Consider the following 24596-nt stretch of genomic DNA (forward strand, 5'->3'; position numbering starts at 1 on the left):
ATTCATACCTCTGGAAGACTTTCTGAGATTACTGGATTTTCTTTGGGCTCTTGTTGAAGACACACTGTACTTGTTACAGGTGTCCTTGAGAGAGCTTGATCAGCAGAGTAATTGATCAATAGACCTTCAAAAGATGTATTGTCATTTCCCTGCTCACGAGTAAAATCGCTCTCAGAAGTTTGTGTCTCAGCCTCAATGCTTGCAACAGATGATGGTCTTATTTCGGTTTGAATTTCAGCGTAGATGCTAGAAAGACTTGCAGGATCACTTTGGTTTATCACATCACCCAAATGTGTCGTAAAGCTTCCAAATGGTGTTGGTTTGGGAGAGCCTCCAAACAAACTGGAGGGTTTTGATTGCTTTGGAGAAGATTTAGCAATCCGATCAAACACAATATTTTCTAATTCCGGATTAGTAGCAATGGACTGTTCACAGGAAATAGTCCCTGCAACATCACAGCCTTGGACAACAGCTTCGGGAGTAATAGGTGCTGATGGAGCCCAAATTCCAGCTAAACTAAGAGGAGCAGGAGTCCATTTATTGAGCAGGCTTGAGTTTATCGGCAAATCAAAGTATAATTCAGCTAATAGAGCCAATTGCTTCCTCAATCTTAAGCAACAATCACTGTCCTTCAGAAAGGCATCTTTTTCATAAAACTGATTCAAAAGTCTTGAGTCTCGCCTCAGACTTTCAACAAAACTACCCATCAGACCTTCATTCAAAACAAGTCTAATCCAAGATCTGCTTCTACCAATGTCAGTTGTAACATAATCTGATTCGTTTAAAGCAATCACCTGATGTTTATGGCTAATTGACAAAATCAAAGTCCAAAGATTTGGCTCAGGCTGTTTCAATACTTCACCAGTTAGTACATAAGCAACCTTATCAATAAAACTGTCGCGGAGTTTATGAACAAACACTGCTTCAAGACAAGTAATTAATTCAGTTGTCATCACATTTAGTCCTACTGGAGAGCTTTTGTCAGTCAGTGACTCTAAAAGTTCAGCAGTAACTTCTTCCAGCTGAGCACAAATATATCTCTTAATTTTTGATTCTCTTTCTTTCATAGAAGACATTATTAAGTTATGTAATTAAATTGTTCCATGTATTAATCCAAACTTTTCTAGGGTGGCACGTGATTCCTTATAGGCACTTCCTTCTCGAGTAATTTTATAAGCACCAGGTAACGATAAATCAACGATGGTTGAGCCTTTTCTCGCCTCAGGAGAATCTACTATTCTTCCACCATCAAATACACGATCTAACAACGGCCAAAGCTCTGAGAATTCCTCAATGGACAATGTACTTAAACTTCCACTCACATTCGCACTCGTCAAAGCAATAGGTTCATTACACTCTTTAGCTAAGGCTCTTACAAAATTATGATTGGGAATTCGAATTCCAACAAGTTTCACATCAGGATTAAGCAATGGGTTCAAATTATGATGTCGATTGAATAACAATGTAACTGGCCCAGGTAAAAGTGCTGATATCAATCCAATTGGACAATCTACTTTGCCCCACTTAGGAATGTCATCCAAGTCACCAACACATATTGCTATTGGTTTGTCGTGTTGCCTACCTTTGATTTTATATAACCTTTCAACTGAGTCAATACTTTGTGCTAAAGCTGCTATACCATAGATAGTATCAGTTGGAATAGCGATTATTCCTCCCCTCTTTAGGAGATCTGCAGCAACTGTAACACATTTCATAAATTTTTCCTTGTCAACAATGCTGGGAATTCTGCAAATAATGGGCTTCATTTCGGCCATAACAAACAGCCTGAAAAACAAAAATAATAATAAGAACAGATACCTTAATAAAAACTACACTGGCAGTAGGTTAGGAGTTTCTCTGTTAGGTAAAACACCCTACAAGAGTCAACTTTTTAGAGAGCAAAGCGTCTCCAATAGAGTTGCCACCTGTAGCACGAAAGTGCTATTTTAGCACTACTGTAATATATGTAGCACTGTAGCACGTGCTTAGGGTTTCTAAAACAGCACTAAAGTGCTATTTTAGCACTACTACAGTCAATTTTTTACTATAGCACCGAAAATCACTGCATAGCACGCAAATTTGAGCAATTGTAGCACTTTAGGAACTGACCATGGTGGTAGCCCTGGTCTCCCGTATATTATTATTTTTTTTTTTTTTTTTTTAGCCACTTCATATGGAATAGATCGTTATGTAAACTTAGAAAGGGGCTCATATGATCGGAAATTGAAGGTTTTACTGCCCTTTTCAAGGGTCGTGTAAGAAAGCACGGAGGAATAAATAAGCAAAACGCATTGAATCCAAAAAATTCAATACTAAACTAGCAAAATGAGTTTAAAATTGTGAATAATTCTCTTTTGTAAAAACCACTTCTGAAGACGCTCCAAGTCCCTATTAATAACCAAGATTCTCAATTTCCTTAAATATTTGTGTTCCAGAGCCACAACAAAATACCAAGGAGAAGCTCAGAATATCAGAAAAATTTATTTTCCCCCTCATCCTAGGCTGACACTTTTTTTTAGTATAAACAAATTAAATAAAATGACATTTTATATTCTACAAAAGCAGCTGCTGTCAAAATGCCAGCAAACAAGCGATGTGAACTTTTTTCAAACTAATATCTGTCATGACAGTTTATTTGCCCATTACATTAAACTGTCCATTGATCAGTTTCAACATTGCCCAAATTTAAAGTCAGGTTGTCAAATTGAAGTTACCCTGTGCCATTCTTAGTACATACTTCCTCCCCTATTCATAATATGGCCCTATACCCTCCCCAAAACTAACAGTTTCTCAACAAACCTGAGTCATTATTCTTGCTATAGTATTTACTAGGTAACAACCTCCCTCTATAATATTGCTTCCCAAGCTGACCCCAGTTTCATCCCCAAAAAAATGGCTGTCCTCCCTCATTTTCACGTTCACTCACTCCCATCTGGCTCCAACAATTAAAAAAAAACTGTCCAATTTAGTGATCGTTTTACTTTCCCTAATTTTCTTGTTATGAAGGCCAAAAGCTTTCGTAACTGAAAGCCCAGAAAATGATCCTAACCAATAGAAAATAATAGTCATTCCCAATTCTTAAAACTTGGTCCTCGTGGCTACCCCCTAGTCTTTTTTATGTCATTGAGTTTGTTGACTTTAAACTGCGAATTCCCCTCTGGGCAAGTGATAGCCTTTTTTCAGAAATAAATCTCATCACCCTAGAGATTTGTAGTTTTTCCTAAATGTATGGTGAATCTTTTAAACAGTTACAAAATCGCTTTGAAAATGCAGCTCTGTGTTAAAAGATTAGCTAAATTAGTTTACTTCAGCATAGAAACCAGTTAGGAATGTCTCTCTTAGATAGAACACCCTTTTAAAAGTTAAAACAGCTAAAAGCCTAGATCTCTTTTTTGCCTTGCAACCAGGGGCTTCAATTCAGAAAATGGGGGATATTTGCTCCCCTTGCATTTCCTCCACATAATTTGAAAAATATTCTTTTTCTAGGAAGGGGGGATGTTTTCATTGAAAAATGTCTTTTTCTGATTTTTTCATTGGAAACAAAATTGAGAAAAACAAAATTGCCAACTACCCACAAGATTTTGTAAAAACATATTTACCCCTACATGTATGTGAGTGCTTTGGCCATGATTGGCCTCATTGAGTCTTTGCAATCACCAATAATAGTTTTCAATTTTCAATGTTAATAAGTCACAGTTTTTTATATATTGGGGGTGCATGAGTCGCGGGATGATATTCATTTATCTGAAAGGTGTCTTACTTACGGTAACTAGTTTAGATCTCTTGTATATATTTACCAGTATAATTTCAAAGATGACAGCCTTGTGAAAAATCTAATTTGTTATCGATGTAACCTATCAAATGTGCTTGTTTGGAATTTTGGTGAAGAATAATGCTGTTAAGAAGCGTTTGTTTGGGAGTTATTGCCATGGTTTCTTCTCCCTATGCCTAGTTCAGGAGCGTCAATTGAGAGGGAGAAGAGCATTTGCCCCATATAATATCAAAATACCTTATTTGGTATCTCCGTTGAGCAATTCCTTCTTTAGCATTTTTGTTGAAAACACTGAAAAGAATTTCCCCCACCCTAGATTTTGAAAATTAAGTTTTGTCCCCCTCCACATTTTCGCGAATTGACACCACTCTTCTCGTTACTGACTCTTCAAGTAGGCTTTCTACAGCTAGGTGTACATATTTTTTTAAGCTACTTCAAGTCTAGTATAGACCAAATCAAGTTGCTGATTGTTGTTGACCATTTGCTGAAGTCTGCTCATCTGTCTAGTGTTTCTAATGAAAGAGAATTTGGGAGTCTACTTAAAGGATTCTTTGTGCCTCCCTGTTTGACAGCCTTTACTTGCTGATTACTTTACATTGTAGTTGTTACTGTTGTTTTTTTGGAGGTTGATACCTTTCCAGTTATCGCATAAACGCTGTTTTCATTGGTAATTCAATTTTAATAATTGTAATAATAAATAAACGCTGATCAAACACGTAAATGATCTCTTATTCTTGAAGCATCGTAATGTAAAAGTTAAAATGTAGCATAAAGAGCAAAGTGTTAAGTGGGATGCCTGCCCCCTAATATTTAGATAACCTTGAATAGAATAATAAAAACGAACAGAAATTAAATAAAAAACTTTCCCCAGATAAAAGTAAAGGGCAACATTCAAACTTAAGACATACTGAATTCATGTTTTACATGAACATGCCACACCCACTCAACCCTGCACTATTTACTCTATTATGAGTTTGCTCCTACTACTCCAAGGCTGAGTACTTGTACACGAGAGCAGTGTGGTAACAGGTATATTTTTTATTCCAAAAAATGATTTAAGAATGAAATAACTAATTTGTTTGTAATTGCTTTAAAAATAAATTATCTGTTCAAATTTTTAAAGGAGCTGGTAAGTAAAACGCTTGCAATTTCATATTTCAATCGCATGTTTGGTATTTTCATTAAAAAAAATGAACAAAAAACAACAAAATTGCCCGCCCCAGATTTAAAGAAATATATTTTGACTCCCCCCTCCAAATTTTCCTGAGCCACTGTTTGTGGATATTTAAAAACCTTTCAATAAAGCACTAGTCAAACTTTAGCATAAAGAGCAGGGAACTGAGAGGTTGGTAGTCCCCTTATCTGTAGGATACATTTATGTTCATACTGAGCGTTTACACTGGTTATTGAAAAAAAAAAACTTTTTTATTAATTCTAAAATAAAGCCTTGTTTTCCTTCTGTTTATGTGAAACAAGAGCTTTGTACTGGTGCAGTGGATTGAACTCTGCCAGGCAATATAAGGCCCTGGTTCAATCTCAGCTGCCACAGGGTTTGAAATTGCACAGAGATCATGCATTAACATCTCCAAATAATCAAACAAGAAGAAGAAAGTGATGCATCAGATCATTTTTGTGTTTTTACTATGTTTCCTGTTATTAGTAACAGTAAATCAGCTAATTAAAAACAGTATAATAAATTTACTTGATAATCAATCCTCTCAGCATCTAACAATGAACAAGCTAATATTAACTAGGAAAATGAATTTACTGGTATACAAAATACCAAAGCAAAATTTGGTAAGTTTTAAGATTCTCTAATCTGTATTCTTGATTGGCACAGCAATACTGTGAATTCAAAACTGTGAAAAAATACGTAGAACTGCTCCATTTCAACAGTGGGTTACAACTGAACTATGTTAATAAAAGCTGTTAGCTAAATAAAAGGTTGAATTTCCATTATAGGTTTAATGACAATTGCAGCAATATCCCAAATTGGTTATTGCATAAAGCAAAACCAAATAATTATTTATAAAGTTTAACAGTTGAATGAAAATTCAGTACAAATTAGATCTAATATAAGAGTTACATCAGAAATCAACTACATCAATAAACCAATGTGGTTCTAAAATTACCCATACAAAAAACATCATTACTGAGTTTTCAAAGAATATTCCAGTGCCCACCTGCCCACCAGGCTGGTGGGCAGGCTGCAAAGAGCATTCAAATGGAATCAAATTGTGTAATCTTTAAAATATACTTGATAATGGTCTGTCGGATTTTTCAGATTTGTCATGGTACTTTAGCAACTAATATAATTGGACAGAGGGGAATTCAGGTGGTGTTATGCTTGTGGTATCAAAGTGTTTGCTTCAGAAAATTTATCTTTCACCAATATTAATAGAATTTCCTTCAAATCAAAGAAAATTTTCACAAACTCTAAAAACGTTCTAAATCAGGATTTAGCAAATATATAGGTAAACTTATATTGTAGGATAGCACCAGATAGGCTCACTTAGTATAAAATGGGTGTGTTATTTTTAGCTGCAAACTCATCAAACTGTATTGTTTGGAATATTTTAGTTTATAATTTCTTATAAAAATTTGGCTAGAATCATCTCAAGCAAACAGGAGCTTTCATACAACGTGCCGTTTGACACTAAAAACAAAATATCCAAGCTTTGTATTACCTCAGGCTCCCTAATAGTGGTCAATCACTTTACATACAAAAATATATAACTACTTTGTTATGTTTGTTCTTTGGGAGGTATTATGGTTGATAAAGTCTGGGAATTAGTTGGAAACTATTTCTTTTAGAGAAGACCCTAATACCATAAGTCTTTTTTATCTATTTCATTTACTCTTGGTTAAAGGATGACTAAGGCATGAGGAAAAATAGGGTTTATTCACCTTGTTCACTCTAAGTGTAGAAAAACATTTTTTTTTTAATTAGAAAAAACTATGTCCATTATACAGAGAGCATTTAAGCAATATGCAAGTCAACAAGTTTGGAGCTAAAAATAAAACACACTCACTTTATTCTGGCCCTCTTGGGTATGCCTTCCCTTCTTTTATATTTAACAACCAGATTTGTATTCAATCCTTGTCATGTGGCACCTTATTTGGAAAATGTTGCCAAATAACTATCCTTGTTTGTGTAACTTTAAACTTTTAAAAACAGGGGCAAACTACAAAAGCTTAAAACACAAAAAACTTTGAGTTAATAGTTTATTTACAAAGACTTTTATGTTGAGGATGGTGAATATATGATTTAAAAGGTGAACAGACAGATCAGAGATGGACACTTCAAAAGACCTTTGCAATACAGAGACCAAGTTTGGCTTAAGATGACTTATCTATTTGGTTAAGAAATCATCTTGTAAAAAATATGTAATTGTTTTCCTTATTCAATGCTCTTCTAAAATATAAGGCAAAACGAGTGATGAGATTTGAAGCAAAGAGCAATGAGCCTAAAGTGCAGCAATGAACTTTGGGGATTGAAGTCATCACTGGCAGACATATCACAAGCAGCCATCCTTTCATGTCTGCATCATGGAATTTAAGGTGATTTAAGCAGATACATAAGTATTTATGGTTGTTTTGAAGTAACTTTCATATTTTGTTGATATTTTCTTCAAATTTGCCCCTGGTCTTAACAATACTGGAATTATTACTATCTTTAGAATTAGTTGAATGAAACTTTCAGGGATGAATCCAAAGCCTGTGCTAAATTATAGGTAAGGCTACTTAAAAGTCTAACCGGAAATCGGGTAAGAAAAGAAGAAGAAATAAACCATCATGTTATCTTTTTATACTCTTTTAAAGTGCAATAATTACTGCTGTTGCAACTGCATCCTAGCTCTAGCCCCAAATCAGGCCAGATATACTCCTAGGATATACAAAAAAGTTTGCTGTTTTTTGGTTTTGCTATTCTTTTTTGTCATTATTCTTAATAAAGGCTGCTCTGTAATACTAAATAAAGCCAATTTGCAAAAAAAAGCAAATTTTTGTGAATGCCCAGACATATACTTGGCACCAGTAGAGGGTGGAGGAATAGGATAGAATGGTGAAAGTAGTGACAATTATATTTGTTAAAATTCTAAATGAGGATTCTTTACTATCTTGGAAAGCATTTCAGTTAGGTAAATGAAACTTTCAAGATAAAACAGGTTGGTTTGTAAGGCTCAAAAGCATTTGGAAAAATGTTCCTTAAATTCAGAAAATAATCCTACAGTAGCTTAAAAGGTGAAATTCTAGAGGAGGGGCTTTTTGCTATCTTGGAAAGTAGTTGAGTTGGGTCCATGAAACTTTCAGGAATGAATCCACAGCCAAAAATATACCAAGGGAAAGAGTTTTCAAGCAATAATTTCTATACTTCCTATATTTCTAGGGCTTAAAAGACTGCATAGAAAAACAGATCATACATGATGCCTCTAAAAAAGCTTTTGGGAGTTATATTAAACCCTAACATGACATGAAATAATCAAACAGGCAGTAAAACAATCAGGTGTAAAGAGACTTTTGACCATGAAATGGCTTGCTGGCACAAAATGGCCAGCTCTCCCACTGTGCTGCTGGGTTTCTACAAATGACTTAAATGTTCCAAGATAGGATGTTCCATGTAAGTATTTGGAGGTTACTGCAAGACAAGTCTGACGAAGCTGGAAACCATTCAGAACATGGTAATAAAGTTGGCGTTGGGCCTCCCAAACCATATGCCAAGTTATAAAGTCAGGGTTCTCTCTGGAATACCTAGAATACAAGACAGGAGAAGTACGTTGAACATTAGATATTTTCCAAATATCCAAGCAGTTGGTTAAAATCATCCAATTTTTGAAATACCTTTTTCCTGGAGTCCTTTTGGAAAAAGCAGGTACCCAAATCATAGATTGAGTACTTTTTGAAGATTTAGTTTTGACATGGAGAGATAAGATCATTTGGTTCCATCAATTTCAAGAGCCCCCCCCCCCCCCAAATGGAAATTTGAACTAGTTGGAACTTGCTTAGAGATTATGTCAAACAAAAAGTTTAGTTATCTCTCTGGTCAAGTACTAGCTATCTTCCAGCAAAGAAATTACAACCTGCTTCATGAATTTCCTGCGTGAAAGAAAGCAAGGCTGTTGGAGCTTGGTTATTCCTTATATACATCCACCAGGCTTCCAAATGGCACATCTATCCTTATAGCTGAGCTAAAGGCTATAATAGAAGTTTTAAATGTTACTAATAAAATGTCCCTAATTCCAAGAAGGTGATCCTGCTCACATACTCTAGGTCTGCCCTACAGCTCATTAGCCAGGTCCATAATTCAGTCACAGACCTTGACATAAAAAGTCTAAGGAAAATAATATGGAGTATTCGGGAAAAAACATCAAGCTTTATTTCCACCACATGCCAAATCAGTAAGGAATCAGTGCAAAAAGGTGGCTGATTTACTTGCAAATAAAACAGCAGACATCTATAAAGACTGAACAGTAAAATAAAAAACTCTATATGGCACAGTTCAGAGAAGAATTCTCTACAAGAATCCACCACAGCTGGTGCTTATTTCCCCATCTTGTGAAGAAAATGCTCTATATTTCAGAATTGAAAGTGATTCACTTTCTTCTTCTTCTATTTAACAGCAGGCGGGCTTTTCAGTATAACTATTTAGCCCTTTTCCTTTTGCTTCACTCTGTAGGCTACAGAGCTACTGGCTTGATTGCCTCATATTCATTAGATATATTCATATATCTTTCAGCAGATCTTTCGACTCTAGGAGTTCAAATATAAGATGATAGATGTCGATTTCTATGCTCTGTGTGCAGATATAGTTGGCTAGGCTCTTGGCTGATAGTGGGACCTTGTGGTGTTTGAAGTATTTTAACAGTTTACAAAGCAAGGTATGTTGTGCAGACGTCAGCATATTACATTCAAATAGGCAATGGTCAATTGTTTCATTATTCATATTACAATGCCTGCAAAGAGGGGACAGGGGAATTGAACCACTTGAATTAGAAAGCTTATATGAGAATGCAAGGAAATTTAATCCATTTGTTCCAGAACGAATTCTATGATAAATTTTAGAAAGATACTTATTGGGAAAGGGGGAAAGGATAGGATTAATCTTATTAAAATTAATATCTGATAGCTTCTATCGGTAAATATCTCTATTTGGGATTGGTTTCCCGCTTGTCTGTTCAATATGTATAGAGATCTTTGCTATTTCATCAAACTGATGATTAACACTTATGCCAGAGTGGCTAGGAATGTAATGAAAGTAAGTTTTTATGCCACTTGAAGCAAGATTATCAATAATACTGAGACAATGATAAGTGTCAATGTCCAACTTATATTGAGGAGCTGAGGCCAGCAACTCAAGGCTTGATAACTGATACTGAGGAAAGAAGAGTACAATTGGAAAAAAGACGGGATCCAAACCATAGATTTTGTCCTTCAATTCCAGAGACTTCACAACACCTAATCTTTAGCTGCAATATTATTGCAAAGTCAGAAAACAGAACAAAAAATATTTTCTCAAGACTAAACACACAGGTGAGCAACTTAATATCAAGATGACAGGAAAAGAAAAATAAAGATTATTCCAGGAGATTATTCATTTATTAGGGTGCAATAGCATAATTTAGCACGGCTGTCCTGACATTAAATCTGCTTCAGTTGGGTATTTTGTAAGTGAAATTGGAAAGAAGATTAAAAGCAAATAAACAATCCAAAATTTTTATTTGAAGCCAAAAGGAGGTTGTTTAAGACTCAAAGTATAATCATCTACTGAACAAGTACAGTCAAAACTCTCCAAAATTGACCCCGCGTACCTCAGCGCCTCTAGAGGGAAAATGTTGTACTACTTAATCGCTCCGAGCCAATAAATTAAATTTAATACAGCTTTTACGGAACAAGTATAATCACCTACGGAACTTGTGATTTAGTCGCCAGGTTCGCATAGGTATGCCATCGTCTCCGGAGACGCAGACAAAGGGTCACTTTTTTTTGTGTGGCGAGGATAGGTTTTGTAAGTACTTGTTCAGTATGTGTTTATGCTTTGGTCAGTACTTGTTCAGTATGTGTTTATACTTTGTTAAGACTCTAAGTGCTGTGTTTCAGAGGAAGAAGACAGGTACCTATCGAAATTTTGACAAAAAATGTTTCTATTAAATTTAGGATTTTTAGTCCCTTTCTTAGGCTCTAGGTTTTGAAAACAAAATTTCTTTGATCTTGGCAGAACTTTAAGCCACAAGAATAATTTTTTTCAAATTTGAAAATTTTTTTAAAGTCTTTGAAACATTATAAATCAAGACTGAGCTAGGATATGAAGATTAAAACACTTTTACTGGACCTCATTCGAGCTATAGATCTAATTTTGAAGATTACATATTAGTAAGAAAAAAAAAGTCTGAGGTGATCAGAAGTCAGTGCCTTTTGGAGGGGGTGGGGTGGAGTTATATACTTCAAAGACTTTCTCAGATTATCAATGATGCTCTGGATTCATTCCTGAACGGGGGCGTCATTTAGGGGGGCTGTCTGGGGCTACAAGCCCACCCTGATTTTAGGAGGGGCCCCAATTAAGTTGTCACAATTTCTGTCGATTTGATTTGAAGTTTGAAAAAAAAAATTACATAAAAAAGTGTTCTCAATTAAAACAAATCCGTTTCTAATATAGCTGTACTTCACAACAATACACAGTGGGCTTCATTCCCAAGCATATTTATTTATTATTCCTTTTTCATATATCATGACATATTTTTATTACCTTGTTGTTACAGTCACGGTGACCAGCTTTCATTGCAGTAAAGTAATTGGGCCCAGGATCCGGAATAAAATTATACATATCGGTTACGTGATTCTGGAGCAGTGATCCCTCCATATATACGTATTATGTACTCTATATTTCTTTAAGACTGTTAGTGAGTCTGTTCTGAATCTGTTCTGAGTCATGTCTGACTCAGGTCTTCTCGGTTTCTGGACTTAGTAAATTAAGCACTATTTTGTACAGCAGCGGATTTTCTATGTTCTTAGTAGACGTAGACATATCATCAAAAAATTCGTGGTAACAAACCGAAAATAAGGAGCAACACACTCAATAATAACCAAAACTCTAAAAAAGAAATGTTGATACCACTAGATACATCAAAAGAATTGCATTTTCTATGCTGATTTTAAATATATAAGTTTCATCAAGTTTGGTTTTACCCATCAAAAGTTAAGAACCTGAGAAAATTTCCCTTATTTTCGAAAAAAGGAGGAAACACCTCCTAAAAATAATAGAACCTTAATGAAAATCACACCATCATATTCAGCCTATCAGATAACTCTACTGTAGAGTTTTCAAGCTCCTATCTGCAAAAATGTGGAATTTTCTATTTTTTGCCAGAAGAAAGATGATGGATGCGTGTTTATTTGTTTTTTTCCCCAGGGGTTAAACGGAAATTAAAAGTTTGTATCCTCTTTAAGTGACCAAAAAAATTAGACGGCAACTAGGCCCCCTCCCACGCTCATTTTTTCCCAAAGTCACCAGATCATAATTTTGAAATAACCATTTTGTTCTGCATAGTAGAAAAATATAACAACTACGTCTTTGAGAACAACTTAATCCCCAACAGTCCCTGGGGGATGGGCTGCAAGTTATGGGCTTTGCCCATTGTTTATATATAATATTGGGTATTGGGAAGTATACAGACGTTTTCAGGGGGATTTTTTCTGGTGGGGGGAGGCGGTTATGTGGGAGTATCTTTCCATGGAGGAATTTTTCATGGAGAAGAGACTTCATGAAGGAGACGCTGGATTTCCCAGCATTATTTAAAAATAGTCGAAAGTGATTGGAAGGCAACTAAGACCCCTTCCATGCCCACCCTTTCCCCAAACACATCCAATCAAAATTCTGAGATAGCCATTTTGTTCCAGGCAGTTTAAATTTCAGGAAACTATACCTTTAATTAGAACACTCCCCCCACTGTCTTCAGGGCAAGGGTTATAAGATATGCCCTGGGGGCATATAAGTTTTTATTGAAGTCTTTGTTGTAGAAACTTGAAAAAGGGCTCATTCGATTGGAAATTCAAAGGGCTAGTGCCCTTTTTAATAGTTGAAAGTGATTTGAGGGCAACTAACCCCCTCTCAAACCCACCTTTTCCCCAAACACATCCAATCAAAATTTTTAGATAGCCATTTTATTCAACATAGTTGAAAGTTTTGGAAATTAGGTCTTTAAGGATGACAACCCATCCCCCCCCCCAGAGCCATCAGGTCAAGGGTTGTAAGTTATGCCCTGGGGTTATATAAGGTTTTTATGGAAAGCAATGTTGTAGAAACTTCAAAAATGGCTCATTCTATTGGAAATTGAAAGGGCTAGTGCCCTATTTAATAGTAAAAAGTGATTAAAGGGCAACTAACCCCCTCTCACGCCCACCATTTCCTCGAACACATACAATCAAAATTTTGAGATAGCCATTTTCTTCAACGTAGCTGAAAGTTCTGGAAATTAGGTCTTTTAGGATGATAACCCGATCAGAGCCCTCAGTACAAGGGTTTTAAGTTATGCCCTGGGGACATACAAGGTTTCTATATAAAGTTGTTTTAGAAATTTCAAAAAGGGCTCATTTGATTGAAAATTGAAATTGCCCTTTTTAATAGTCAAAAGTGAGTGGAGAGTGATTAACCTCCCTCTCACACCCACCATTTCCCCAAACACATTCAATCAAAGTTTAGAGATAGCCATTTTGTTCAACATAGTTGAAAGTTCTGGAAATTATGTATTTAAGAATGACAAACCCCCCAGAGCGAGGACAAAGGTTGTAAGTAATGCCCCGGGGACATATAAGGTTTTTATAGATAGAGTTGGCATAAAAACTTTAAAAGGGGCTCATTCAATTGGAAATTGAGAGGGCTAGTGCCATTTTTAATAGTTAAAAGTGATTGGAGGGTAACTAACCCCCCTCTCACACCCACCATTCTCTCAAACACACCCAATCAAAATTTTCAGATAGCCATCTTGTTCAACATAGCAGTAAGTTCTGGAAATTAGGTCTTTGAGGATGACAACCCCCCCCCCCAGCCCTCAGGGCAAGGGTTGTAAGCTATGCCCTGGGGGTATATAAAGTTTTTATTGAAAGCATTGTCATAGAAACTTCAAAAGGGCTCATTTGTTTGGAAATTGAAAGAGCTAGTGCCTTTTTAATAGTTGAAAGTGGTTCAAGAGCAACTAACACCCCTTTCACTCCCACCATTTTTTAAAACACATCCAATCAAATTTTGAGATAGCCATTTTGTTTAACGTAGGTGAAAGTTCTGGAAATTAGGTCTTAGAGGATGACAACCACTCTCACAGCCCTTAGGGTAAGGGTTGTAATTTATGCCTTGGGGACATATAAGGTGTTTATAGAAAGTGTTGTTGAAGAAACTCAAAAAGGGCTCATTCAATTGGAAATCGAAAGGCCTAGTGCCCTTTTTAATAGTCAAAAGTGATTGGAGGGCAACTAATCCCTCTACCACGCCCCCCCAACCATTTGACTTTTTGTTTTAAAAATAAATTTTGGCTTAAGATTTAAAAATAAATCACTGTGTTAAATCGAAATACCAAAAAGGCATCTCAACAGTATCCCAAAAACAACTGAGGGCATTATGTTCAAACCTTTCGCGCTACTCCTGCTCTTAAAATTTAACCAAATTAAAATAGTGTAAGTGTATCCAAGCTATCAAAGAAAGTAAAGAGATTTTTTTGTAAATGGTATCAAGTTTTCTATTTCAGGTCAACTAGAGGAGGTATGAAACTAAATTAAACACTACTATTTGTGTCCAGATTTTTAAAAGGGTGTATGTTGTTAAAAATTGCTGAAAAATTTTCTCCAGCATATAAATAGCAGGCTAAACTATAAAGTCTTAAAAAACGAAAAGATTTTGAAGCATTATTTTCTTTTTCCCTGAAAAGACTATGCCAATATAAAACAAACAGATATTAATTAAAAAAAAAAATTTCCCTAAAATAGTTTTTTCAAAGTGTGAAAGCGTGAAACTACCACAAATCAGCATTGATAAATAAATGAAATCCAAAACGAACAGAAATTACAATAAATAACCAAATAAAACTCAAAACGAGCAGTAATTGTTGGGCTCAAAACCGCTATGCCTTCCGAAGGCCAGAACACAATTTGCACTTTACTGAAAAAAATACAGATGAATGTACATTGTCAGTTTAATATACATATAATGATATTTAGTATTCAAAATGTTAATATTATTTGATTTATTAAAGTTATAAAAGTAAAAACATTTATATTTTTTCAGTAGTGTGCAAATTATGTGCTGACCTGTGGAAGGCATAGGGGTTGGCTGCTGACCCCTCCTCAATGCCCTGCTCTTTACGCTAAAGTTTGACTTTTTGTCACAACTCTACTTTAAAAAAAACAATAAAAATTTTAGCATAAAGAGCGAGGAGTTGAGGAGGCAACAGCCCCTTTCCTACACAGAATAATTTCTGTTCGTGTTAAGTTTTGATGTTGCTCCTTACTTTCAGTTAAAAAAAACTATTTTTTCTATTTAATTGTTAATAGAAGACAGACCATATGGGATTTTGAAAGTTTGTTACACTTTTTATTCTTTGCCTCCAGTCAACATGTGAAATTTGGCATTCAAAATGGTTATTTCATGAATTTTGTTTCTTGAATTGTCTTGAAATTTAGCTTCTTGAATTTTGTAAATCTCAAAGTGGGAATTTCTGGCCAGTAATTTTTATTAGAGTTCAGGAAAGATAAGAAAGACAACAAAAATATATTATATAAAAGGAAAATTCAAAAAATCAATAAAGATTTTGAAGAATGATACTTAATCTCACACACCAAAGATCATAACAAAATAAGAATATGCAAAGATTTGTTAATAAGACAGTTAAAAAGGAATTGCACCAACAATCAAAGACCAAATTTGTGACTTCACAAACGAAAGACTTTATTAATGGGAGGGGGGGGGGGGTAGCTTGAACCAACTTATAAAAAAGGTAATAAAAAAGAAAAACTTAACAAATAAGAGCTATACAAGAACAATCTTAACATTGAAAGATAAACTCCAACTTATCAATTCGTGTCAGTTAAAGAAAATTTATGATTGGGGAGAGGAATTTACTGTTAAACATCAAGAGGGAGATGGAAATTTGTGTTTATTACATTTTTCTTTGAAAATACCAGGGCAGTGTCATGAGGAGCCAATTTTCAGGTGGGTAAGCCTGTATTATATCAATTGCACTGCATGCAATTTACATTAACTGCCATCTTCATAGACTCAACCTTGTTTTGGGTGATTCTATTCAGAACTTGAGATGAATGGCATCTTTTTTCGCCACTCTTCCAGAGCTGTACTTTTTTATTGAGAATAGCAGAACACGCTATCAACTGTTTGTTAATGTTCAGAAAGCCCAGTGGCGTCATTTCATTCTGAACTATGGGGGTGGGGGGGCTAAGCAGCCTCTGTGGGCCCCCTAAATTTGTCAGCTCACAGTTGTTGAAGAGCAATATTTCTTCACAATGGTTAGCAGAAGCCACTCCCAAAATCAACTGATAATAGTAAGAAGCAATTTAAAGGTGTTTAATGAATACAGAGAGAACTTAAGTTGGAAATTAATTTACAGTTTTATTGTAACACTGAGAACCGACAAGGTCTCATTTCTCTAAAAATATTTTTTTACTATGTATTTTATATAGTTTGATTTTATATAATAATTTTATACATTTAAATATATTTTCTAACCATAGTATTGAAATCAACAATTTCCTAAGAGCCTTTTCACTAAATATAAACATCAGATCTCTCATAACTCTCATTACCAATCTATCCCAGTATGCCCATGTTGTAGTAGATGATTACTCCAGCTTTAGAACAGTTATGCCAGTGGCTTTCTGAACATTAACAAACAGTTGGTAGCATGTACTGCTATTCTCAATAAAAAAGTACAGCTCTGGAAGAATGGCAAAAAAAGATGCCATTCATCTCAAGTTCTGAATGGAATCACCTAAAACAAGGTTGAGTCTATGAGGCAGTTAGTGTAAATTGTAAGCAGTGCAACTGATATGTGTTGCTCCTTACTTACAATTTGTCACCACAAACTGTTTGATAATACATCTGTGGCTACTAGGAACACAAAAAGTCCACCTTTGTACAAAATAGTGTTTTATTTACCAAGCCCAGAAACAGAGCAGACCTGAGTAACACACAACAAGTCAGAACAGATTCACAAACAGTCTCAAAGAAGTAAAGAGTACATAATACATATATATGGAGGGGTCACTGCTCCAGAATCACATAACTGACATGCATAGTTTTATTACGGATCCTGGGCCCAATTACTTAATTGTAATGAAAGCTGGTCACTGTCACTGTAACAACAAGGCAATAAAAATATGTTGTGATACATGAAAAAGGAATAATAAATAAATATGTTTGGGAATGAAGCCCAGTATATATTGTTGTGAAGAACAGCTATATTAGAAACAGATTTGTTTTAATTGAAAACACTTTTATATGTATTTCTTTTTTTTTCAAACTTCAAATCAACAGAAATTGTGACAACTGATTTGGGGCCCCTCCTAAAATCAGGGTTGGGCTATAGCTGCAGCCCCCCCCCCCTAAATGATGCCCCTGAGAAAGCCACTGGCATAACTGTTCTTCAGCTCGAGTAATCATCTACTACAAGATGGGCATACTGGAATAGATGGGCAATAAGAGTTATGAGAGATCTGGTGTTGATATTTAGTGAAAAGGCTCTTAGGAAATTGTTGGATTTCAATATTATGGTTAGAAAATATATTTAAATATATAAAATCATTATATAAAATCAAACTATTTAAAATATTTTTAGAAAAATGAGACCTTGTCAGTTCTCAGTGTTACAATAAAACTTCAAATTAATTTCCAACTTAAGTTTTTTCTGTATTCATTAAACACTTTTAAATTGCTTCTTACTATTATCAATCAATTTTCGGAGAGGCTTGTGCCAACCAATGTGAAGAAATATTGCTCTTCATCAACTGTGAGCTGACCAATTTAGGGGGCCCACAGAGGTTGCTTAGCCCCCCCCCCGTAGGTCAGAATGAAATGATGCCACTGTTCCTAAAAGTATCATTCACCCACCTCAACTGCTTTCCAAGATAGCAAAAGAACCCCTCATCTGTTGCTGCTGTTGTTAGTGCTTCTGGGCTATCTGCCCTTTGCACATGTGATGTATGCCAGATCATCAGCATAGATGTATAAATTAGATCCAGGAATTCCATCAATATCATTATAATAAACTACAGACAACAATGGGTTTAAAACACCTCATTATGGAAGTCCCATATTAGGTTTTCACCTTGATCCCAAGCTACTACTGCTAATATTAACTTCTGCTTCCTTCTTTAGCAAGTAATCACATACAATTTACAATATTCTTCCAAATTTTAAGCTCATTTAATTTGCTCAACAAACTTGTGATGTCAATCCTATCAAGCACAGTCTTCATATCCAGAAATGCCACTAGCGTTTTTTTCCCCTTGTTTGAGTCCTAATCTTAATTGGTGCTCCAGTCTGAATAGTGCACCAACAGTTCTCCTGTTGGGCAAAAACCCAATCTGCTCCCTCTGAATTTTTCTCTGAAAGACCCTCATCTAGAATATTACCTATTAAAATCCTACTCAAATCATTGGAATGAAATTTATAGAAACCCAGAGTCAAAGTATAATAGACTAAAAGCAAAATTACAGAAAAAGTAATATCTCCCAAAGGGTAAAATATGTATAGACCTGTCTTTTATGCAGGTAACATTAGAAGTGAGGGGCTTTTCTGAAGGAAACATCTTAGTAAAATAAAAGTAGAACCATTAAATTTCTTATCTTATGAGGCTTTTCAATACATAAATCATTATGGAGACCAGCTTAGTACCCATACTAATAAAACACTATAAAATTCTGGAACTATTCTAAAACATTCTGAAATACTTACAGTACTTATATCATTCATATAGCCTATGTGGACCACCAAACGCTACCCTTGACCCCCTAATGTATGAATATATACAGTAGTCCTAATTGGATATGAATTTGTACATTAGGAGAAGGAGATGGGTGGTAAAGTGAAGCAGCATGTATTTAGGAACAATATAGGTAGACTGAGTGTTTTAGAAGGATTTGACTAGTCTCTAGAATTTTATAGTGTTTAGTAAGAGTAGTTGTACTAAACTGACAACAAATTATGCAGAAATAAATTATAAAGACAAAGATAAATTATAGTGTGCAAGAAAACATCTTAACAAAGGACCTATAGCCTAGTGTAAGACTATATTGAATTAATGGAGAAATACAGGCTATTATGAGGGCTATACATGGGAACAATAGTAGGGGGGGGGGGGGGGGGGTAGTTTATTGTCTGACCAATAACTATTATATTGAAAATGAGCATAAATAAGAAATTTAATGGTGGACTATTAATTTTGTCTCATTAGCATGTTTCTTTTAGAAGAGCATCTCTCCTCTAGTGCTACCCTTAACACCCAATTGCAGTGGGTGTTGTTTATAGAAGCCCCAGTGCTCCATGCGTTATGGACTTGGAATCAAATTTGGCTGCCATGTTGTCTCATATGATGACCAATTTCGCCAGCTATGATCTTGTCCTTATGGGGGACTTTAATCTTCCTGAAATTCAATGGATTGATGGATCTGGTTCTTGTAATAGAGATTCTCCTTTTTTTGTCTGCCCTCTCTGATAATTCCCTCTGTCAAACAATTTCACAACCAACTCGTTTCAGGGAAGGTCAAGTCTCCAACATTCTTGATCTGGTTATACTCAGTAACCCTGACCTTCTTACTAAGAATATTATAACCACACCTGTTGGTAACAGTGACCATGTTGTAATTATTTCTGAGTTATCTCTACCTACCCATCAGCCTTCCTCTAAGCAACAATTGTGTGTTAGCTAAGAAATAATCTCTGACCAACTTGACAAAGTCAACTGGAAAAAGTTAATTGCGGATGATGTTGATTAGAGTTGGTCAAATGTTAAAATGGAAATTCTAAATTTTGAAAAGTCATCCACCAAAATTTCTTAGGTAAAGCAGGCAGAGTTTACCTTTTTTGACTACTAAACTTAGTAAGCTAATCAATAGAAAACACAGAGCATGAAACTGTTATAGAAAGAATTAGACCACAGAAAATTATCTAGTCTTCAAATCTTTTCATAATCAAACAACAAACCAAATAATGGTGTTGAAGAGAAGGTTCAAGGAAAAACTGGCAGAGGAAGTTAAGGTTAACCCTAAATCTTTCTGGCGTTATGCCACTCAAAAATGTAGCAGCAGATTTACAATCCTGGATATCTCGCATGTTAGTAAATTAGTTACTGATCCTAAACAGATAGTTGAAATTATCAATCAATATTTCTTTTCAGTTTTTTCGTCCAACCCAAGTACTGTATATCATACACCACCTTTATATGATGTATCACAAAATATGGAACCAATTCTGATTACAGATACTTTGGTTCTAAAGGAACTGACCTCCCTCAAACTGAATAAATCTGCTGACCCAGATGGCATTCACCCATGTATCCTACACAAATGTTGTACAGTCTTGTGTCAACCTCTTTCCCTGCTGTTCAAATTATCATTAAATCTTTCTAGACTACCTCAGGATTGAAAAACTGCACATATTATTCCTATTTTTAAAAAAGGTAGAAAGGACCTTGCTGAAAATTATCAACCCATCAGCAACCGTTAAGGTTCTTGAAAGAACAATTAATTCTGCAGTTATTAAACATCTTGAATCAAATACTTTTTACATAGTTCAAAACATAGCTTTTGTTCAGGAAGATCTGTTAACACCAACCTTCTGGAATTATATGATCAAATTACGAATTTGCTTTATATTGGGGTTTCTTCTGACATGATTCTGCTTGACTTTTCAAAAGCTTTTGACAAAGTGTGTCACAATCGACTTGCAATTAAATTGCATGCAGTTAAGCTTGAAGAGAAATCCCTGCTCTGGATCCTTGATTTTCTTTATTTGTGAAACCAATGTGTTCAGTTGTTTGATGACTCTGGAGATTGTATTCTTTCTTCCTCAACATGTGTTCTGAGTGGAGCTCCTCAGGGAAGTGTCTTGGGTCCTACACTATTAAATATTTTCATCAGTGATGTTCCTTCCATTATCAGTAGTAATTCAACTCTTTATGCAGATGACCTGAAGCTTCCTGGACCAGCTTTGTCCTGTGAAGATCATCCCCTGCTACAAAATAATCCTCATCTGCTGGGTCACTGGGCTGAGGCCTGGCTTCTTGAATTCAATGTTGACAAGTGCCATATCATTCACTTTGGCAAACTGAATCTATGCTGTTCTTATTTTTTCTTAGGCCACCCAATCTCCTCTGTTAATAATGAGCAAGATCTTGGTGTCACTATTGACAATGAATTCAGCACACATGCTAAGAGATCTGCTGCTGGGGCTAGTTCAACCTTGGGTTTGATTAAGTGTACTATCTCCACTCATTCCTCTAAAGTCATCAGTCTTCTTTATAAGGGACTTGTGCATCCTAAGCTTGAAGTTGGAATGTCACTTGCCTCTTTATATTTTAAAAAAGATATAAAAGTTCTTGAAGATGTGCAGAGACATGCCACTAAAGTGATATCTGGCATGCAAGAGCTTTCCTACCCTGTAAGACTATCAAAGCTGAATCTCCCTACACTTGTATACAGGAGAAATAGAGGGGATGCCATTTTAGCCTTTAAGTTATTGAGGGCTAATATTCTCCTGGCATTATTCCCTGATGTTAGCACCAATTTGAGAACTAGAGGTCATCAACTGAAACTTGTCAAGCAGTCTACAACACCTAGAGTCTATAGCCTACTCATTTCTTCTCAACATGTATTGTCAACAATTGGAACAAATTATCTAGCCTAACAAAACTGTTACTGCTGAATCTGTTGATGTTTTTAAATGAAGGCTAGATGCTGAGTGATCCTCCAAAGAGTGTAAATTCAATTGGGATGCTAGGCCTATTGAAGATGGAGCAGCACCTGGTCACCAGTGATTCTTGCATACAATTAATCATCATTCCAGAGCTCTATAATGAGAAATCCTTAGATTTCTCCTAGCTGCAATTTAGGGTAATACACTTTAAAGAATGGAATAGCATAAGTATAGGCTGATAATCAGCCTATTTAAAATAGGTTAGCCTAGCCTATTTTTAACAATATTTTAGTGCTTCCTTCAAACCTACTCCAAGTCTTAACCTTTACATAATTCAATCATAAGAAATTTAACCATGCTTCACCCTGCAGTTAACATTAGCCTAAAAAGAATGAGTAGGCCTATTACCAATGAAGTAATAATTAGGACTTTCATTGAGGTTGATTTTCGAATTTTCCCATTGAACAAAACCAGTATTGCCAAATATTAAGCAAATTGTATTTCAAGAAAATGATCTTAGACGTGAACAGAGACAAAAGCATATGATGCAGCTTTCTATGTGCCCTATCTTACAATGTTAAAAAAAAGGTCGGGTATTTGGGTGCTTTTTGGTCATGTGTGATGACGTTTATGCGTTCTAGAGGTATGAAAAACCGAGGAGAGACGAGCACAAGCACCAAATTAACCGGTATCATAAAATTATTGAAGCTGAACGTCTGTATTTCCTACATTTTGTCTGTGGAAGTCCAGCCTTTTGTATTCAACTTCAGTCTCCTCTTAGCTTCATGAGAATTTTCCCTCTGCGAGTGATGAGGAAAATGCTATTCGATCAACTCAAAAATATTATTATGCCCCATGAAAATTTGAACATCTATAGAGAAGTCTTTCTAAGTGAGCTGTTAGGCTTGAGAGCAACAACACATTAATGTCAAGCTAAAGGTTTGGGATATTGAAGATTCTACTAATATTTAATACTTCTTTCTGGATGATTTGACATCCAAAAATATTCCGTAAAGGTGTTCTTCATTATGGCTTTTTCAGGCAATGTTTACCGTGCAATTTGACATGTTTGGAAGCTTCAATCTCCATTGGGATTTTTAAGAATTCAATGGTAATTGAGCCATATTCGAAGCGATATTTTATCAAGAAAAGTTACCAGGTAAGAGTGTAAAATGGCCAACAATTGGTCAGCTAAAGATAAGCCACAAATCAGGAGCAAGTTTACACTCCTATAGTTTTTAGGAAGGTCGTTGTGATATTCCTACTTATCCAATGTATAGTACTATTAGCGGTCCAGCTTAAAAAGACACCTAAAATCAACTTTCCAGCTATGAGTGTTGAACTGCGTGAATTTTAAAGTAATTCAATTCTGATCAAGTTCAGTGATCGTGCTGAAAATTTTCAAGATAAAAGGATAAGTTAAAACAACATAGCGTTGCAAGTTTAGTTTAGGCTTTGAAAAATAAATTTTTGTTATATAAAATTAAATGATATTTATTTATTGAATAATAATAATAATACCTTATTTCGACCCTCTTTACAAGCATGAAACACATTTAAAGGAGTACAAAAATACAGGAATATAAAAGAAAAATGTAACACTAACAAAAAATAACTCACGAGAAAAACAACATCTCAGCTACTTAGACAACAAAATTAACCTATACAGTTAAGTGGAAAGTCAACAATATTAAGAGGACCATATCGGCGACAACTATTGGAATACCTCCAACAAAGCTGTGACTTCATCAGAACAAAATATCCATATGCTGGAATCCTTCTTTGTGGAGGCGTCAGCGACCTGACGCCAAACTGGATCGAAAGCTCTACAGCCCTTCATCGAATATTTAAAGTGGAAACACGGGGAGAAAACACCCTTGACTTGTTTTCCACTACACTTGGTGAGAAGCACCACTCTCAACTAGTGACCATGTAACAGTTATAAAGTCAACAATGGAACCTACTAAAGCAACCCAGTTCACCTACCGTCCACTTACAGAAGAAGGTATAATTGGCTACAAAAATGTCTGAACTCAGTATGCTGGTGCCACCTTTTCGAAAACAAAGACGCAAACAACATGACTGATTTCCTCTATGAAAAAAAATTCCTATTTACCCCACGACTCTTCCCTGAAAAGCGAGTTATAATTAGAGCACAGAATAAACCATAGGTTACTCCGACAATTAAAACAGCAATGGCAGAGCGAGACATACTTTATGAGACAAAGCCACACTCTGACGAATATAAACAGAAGAGAAATGTAGTAGTTAGACTACTAAAGCAAGCTATGCGTCTTTATGTACACCAAATTTTTACCAGGTTGTCAGCCAGTGACCCAAGAAAGTTCCACCCAACTGTAAGGAAACTGTTGGGACAGCAAAAGTCTAAATGCATCCTGAGGGACCACCAAGGAGAGAATATAAGCGCAGAAGCAATTAATGCACACTTTTCAAATATTTGCTGCTAACAGCCTCCCCTCAAGACTTTTCCACAGAATGGTCCAATCAAAACCATCCCTGCTATCACAGCTTCCCAGGTTCAAGAAAAACTCGAAAACGTAGACATTAGAAAAGTCTCGTACCCTGGTGAAATTCCTGTAAGGCTGATACATACATCCTCCTCCTTACTGCCTACACCATTGGCTATGGTATATAACCAGTGCCTACTGGAAGGAATTTTCCCAGATAAGTTCAAAAGGTATTTATCACACCAATTCCCAAAGAAAACATCACCAGCCTCACCATTCGATCTCAGGCCATTTTCAAAGACTCCCATCATTTCAAAAGTCTTCAAAGATGTTATTTTACAGTGGCTACTAGCAGAATTAGAACACAAATGCGATCCTATGTAGTTCGGTTTTCGTCCAGGACACAGCACAACTCACCATCTGGTCAGATTACTTCATGATCTACTAA

At 35.6% G+C, this 24596-nt stretch overlaps 2 protein-coding genes across 4 annotated transcripts in view; both read right to left on the bottom strand.

The window, feature by feature from the left end:
• Positions 1–1076, bottom strand: part of Plekhm1 (Pleckstrin homology and RUN domain containing M1) — a 37041-nt gene extending 35965 nt beyond the window's left edge. For both annotated transcript variants that reach the window (XM_089102560.1, XM_089102562.1), the window contains exon 1: positions 9–1076. In XM_089102560.1, the coding sequence (XP_088958686.1) occupies positions 9–1076 (1068 nt within the window). The remainder of the gene's footprint in view (positions 1–8) is intronic.
• A 15-nt stretch (positions 1077–1091) lies between these two features.
• On the bottom strand, positions 1092–22208 carry Tcs1 (Threonyl-carbamoyl synthesis 1). Of its 2 annotated transcripts, none has more exons than XM_089102563.1 (2): positions 22089–22208; positions 1092–1785 (listed from the first exon to the last, which is right to left on the bottom strand). In XM_089102563.1, the coding sequence occupies exon 2, from the start codon at positions 1773–1775 to the stop codon at positions 1092–1094; it is 684 nt and encodes a 227-aa protein (XP_088958689.1). In that variant the 5' UTR covers positions 1776–1785; positions 22089–22208. The 2 variants fall into 2 exon arrangements, with proteins under 2 accessions (XP_088958689.1, XP_088958690.1); XM_089102564.1 differs by lacking the exon at positions 22089–22208 and adding an exon at positions 9203–9316.
• Positions 22209–24596: the final 2388 nt, after the last annotated feature.

The sequence above is a fragment of the Artemia sp. Qi Xiang Cuo genome, chromosome 16 (assembly GCF_049724085.1).
Source record: "Artemia sp. Qi Xiang Cuo chromosome 16, ASM4972408v1, whole genome shotgun sequence".
NCBI classification, from domain to species: Eukaryota; Metazoa; Arthropoda; class Branchiopoda; order Anostraca; family Artemiidae; genus Artemia; species Artemia sp. Qi Xiang Cuo.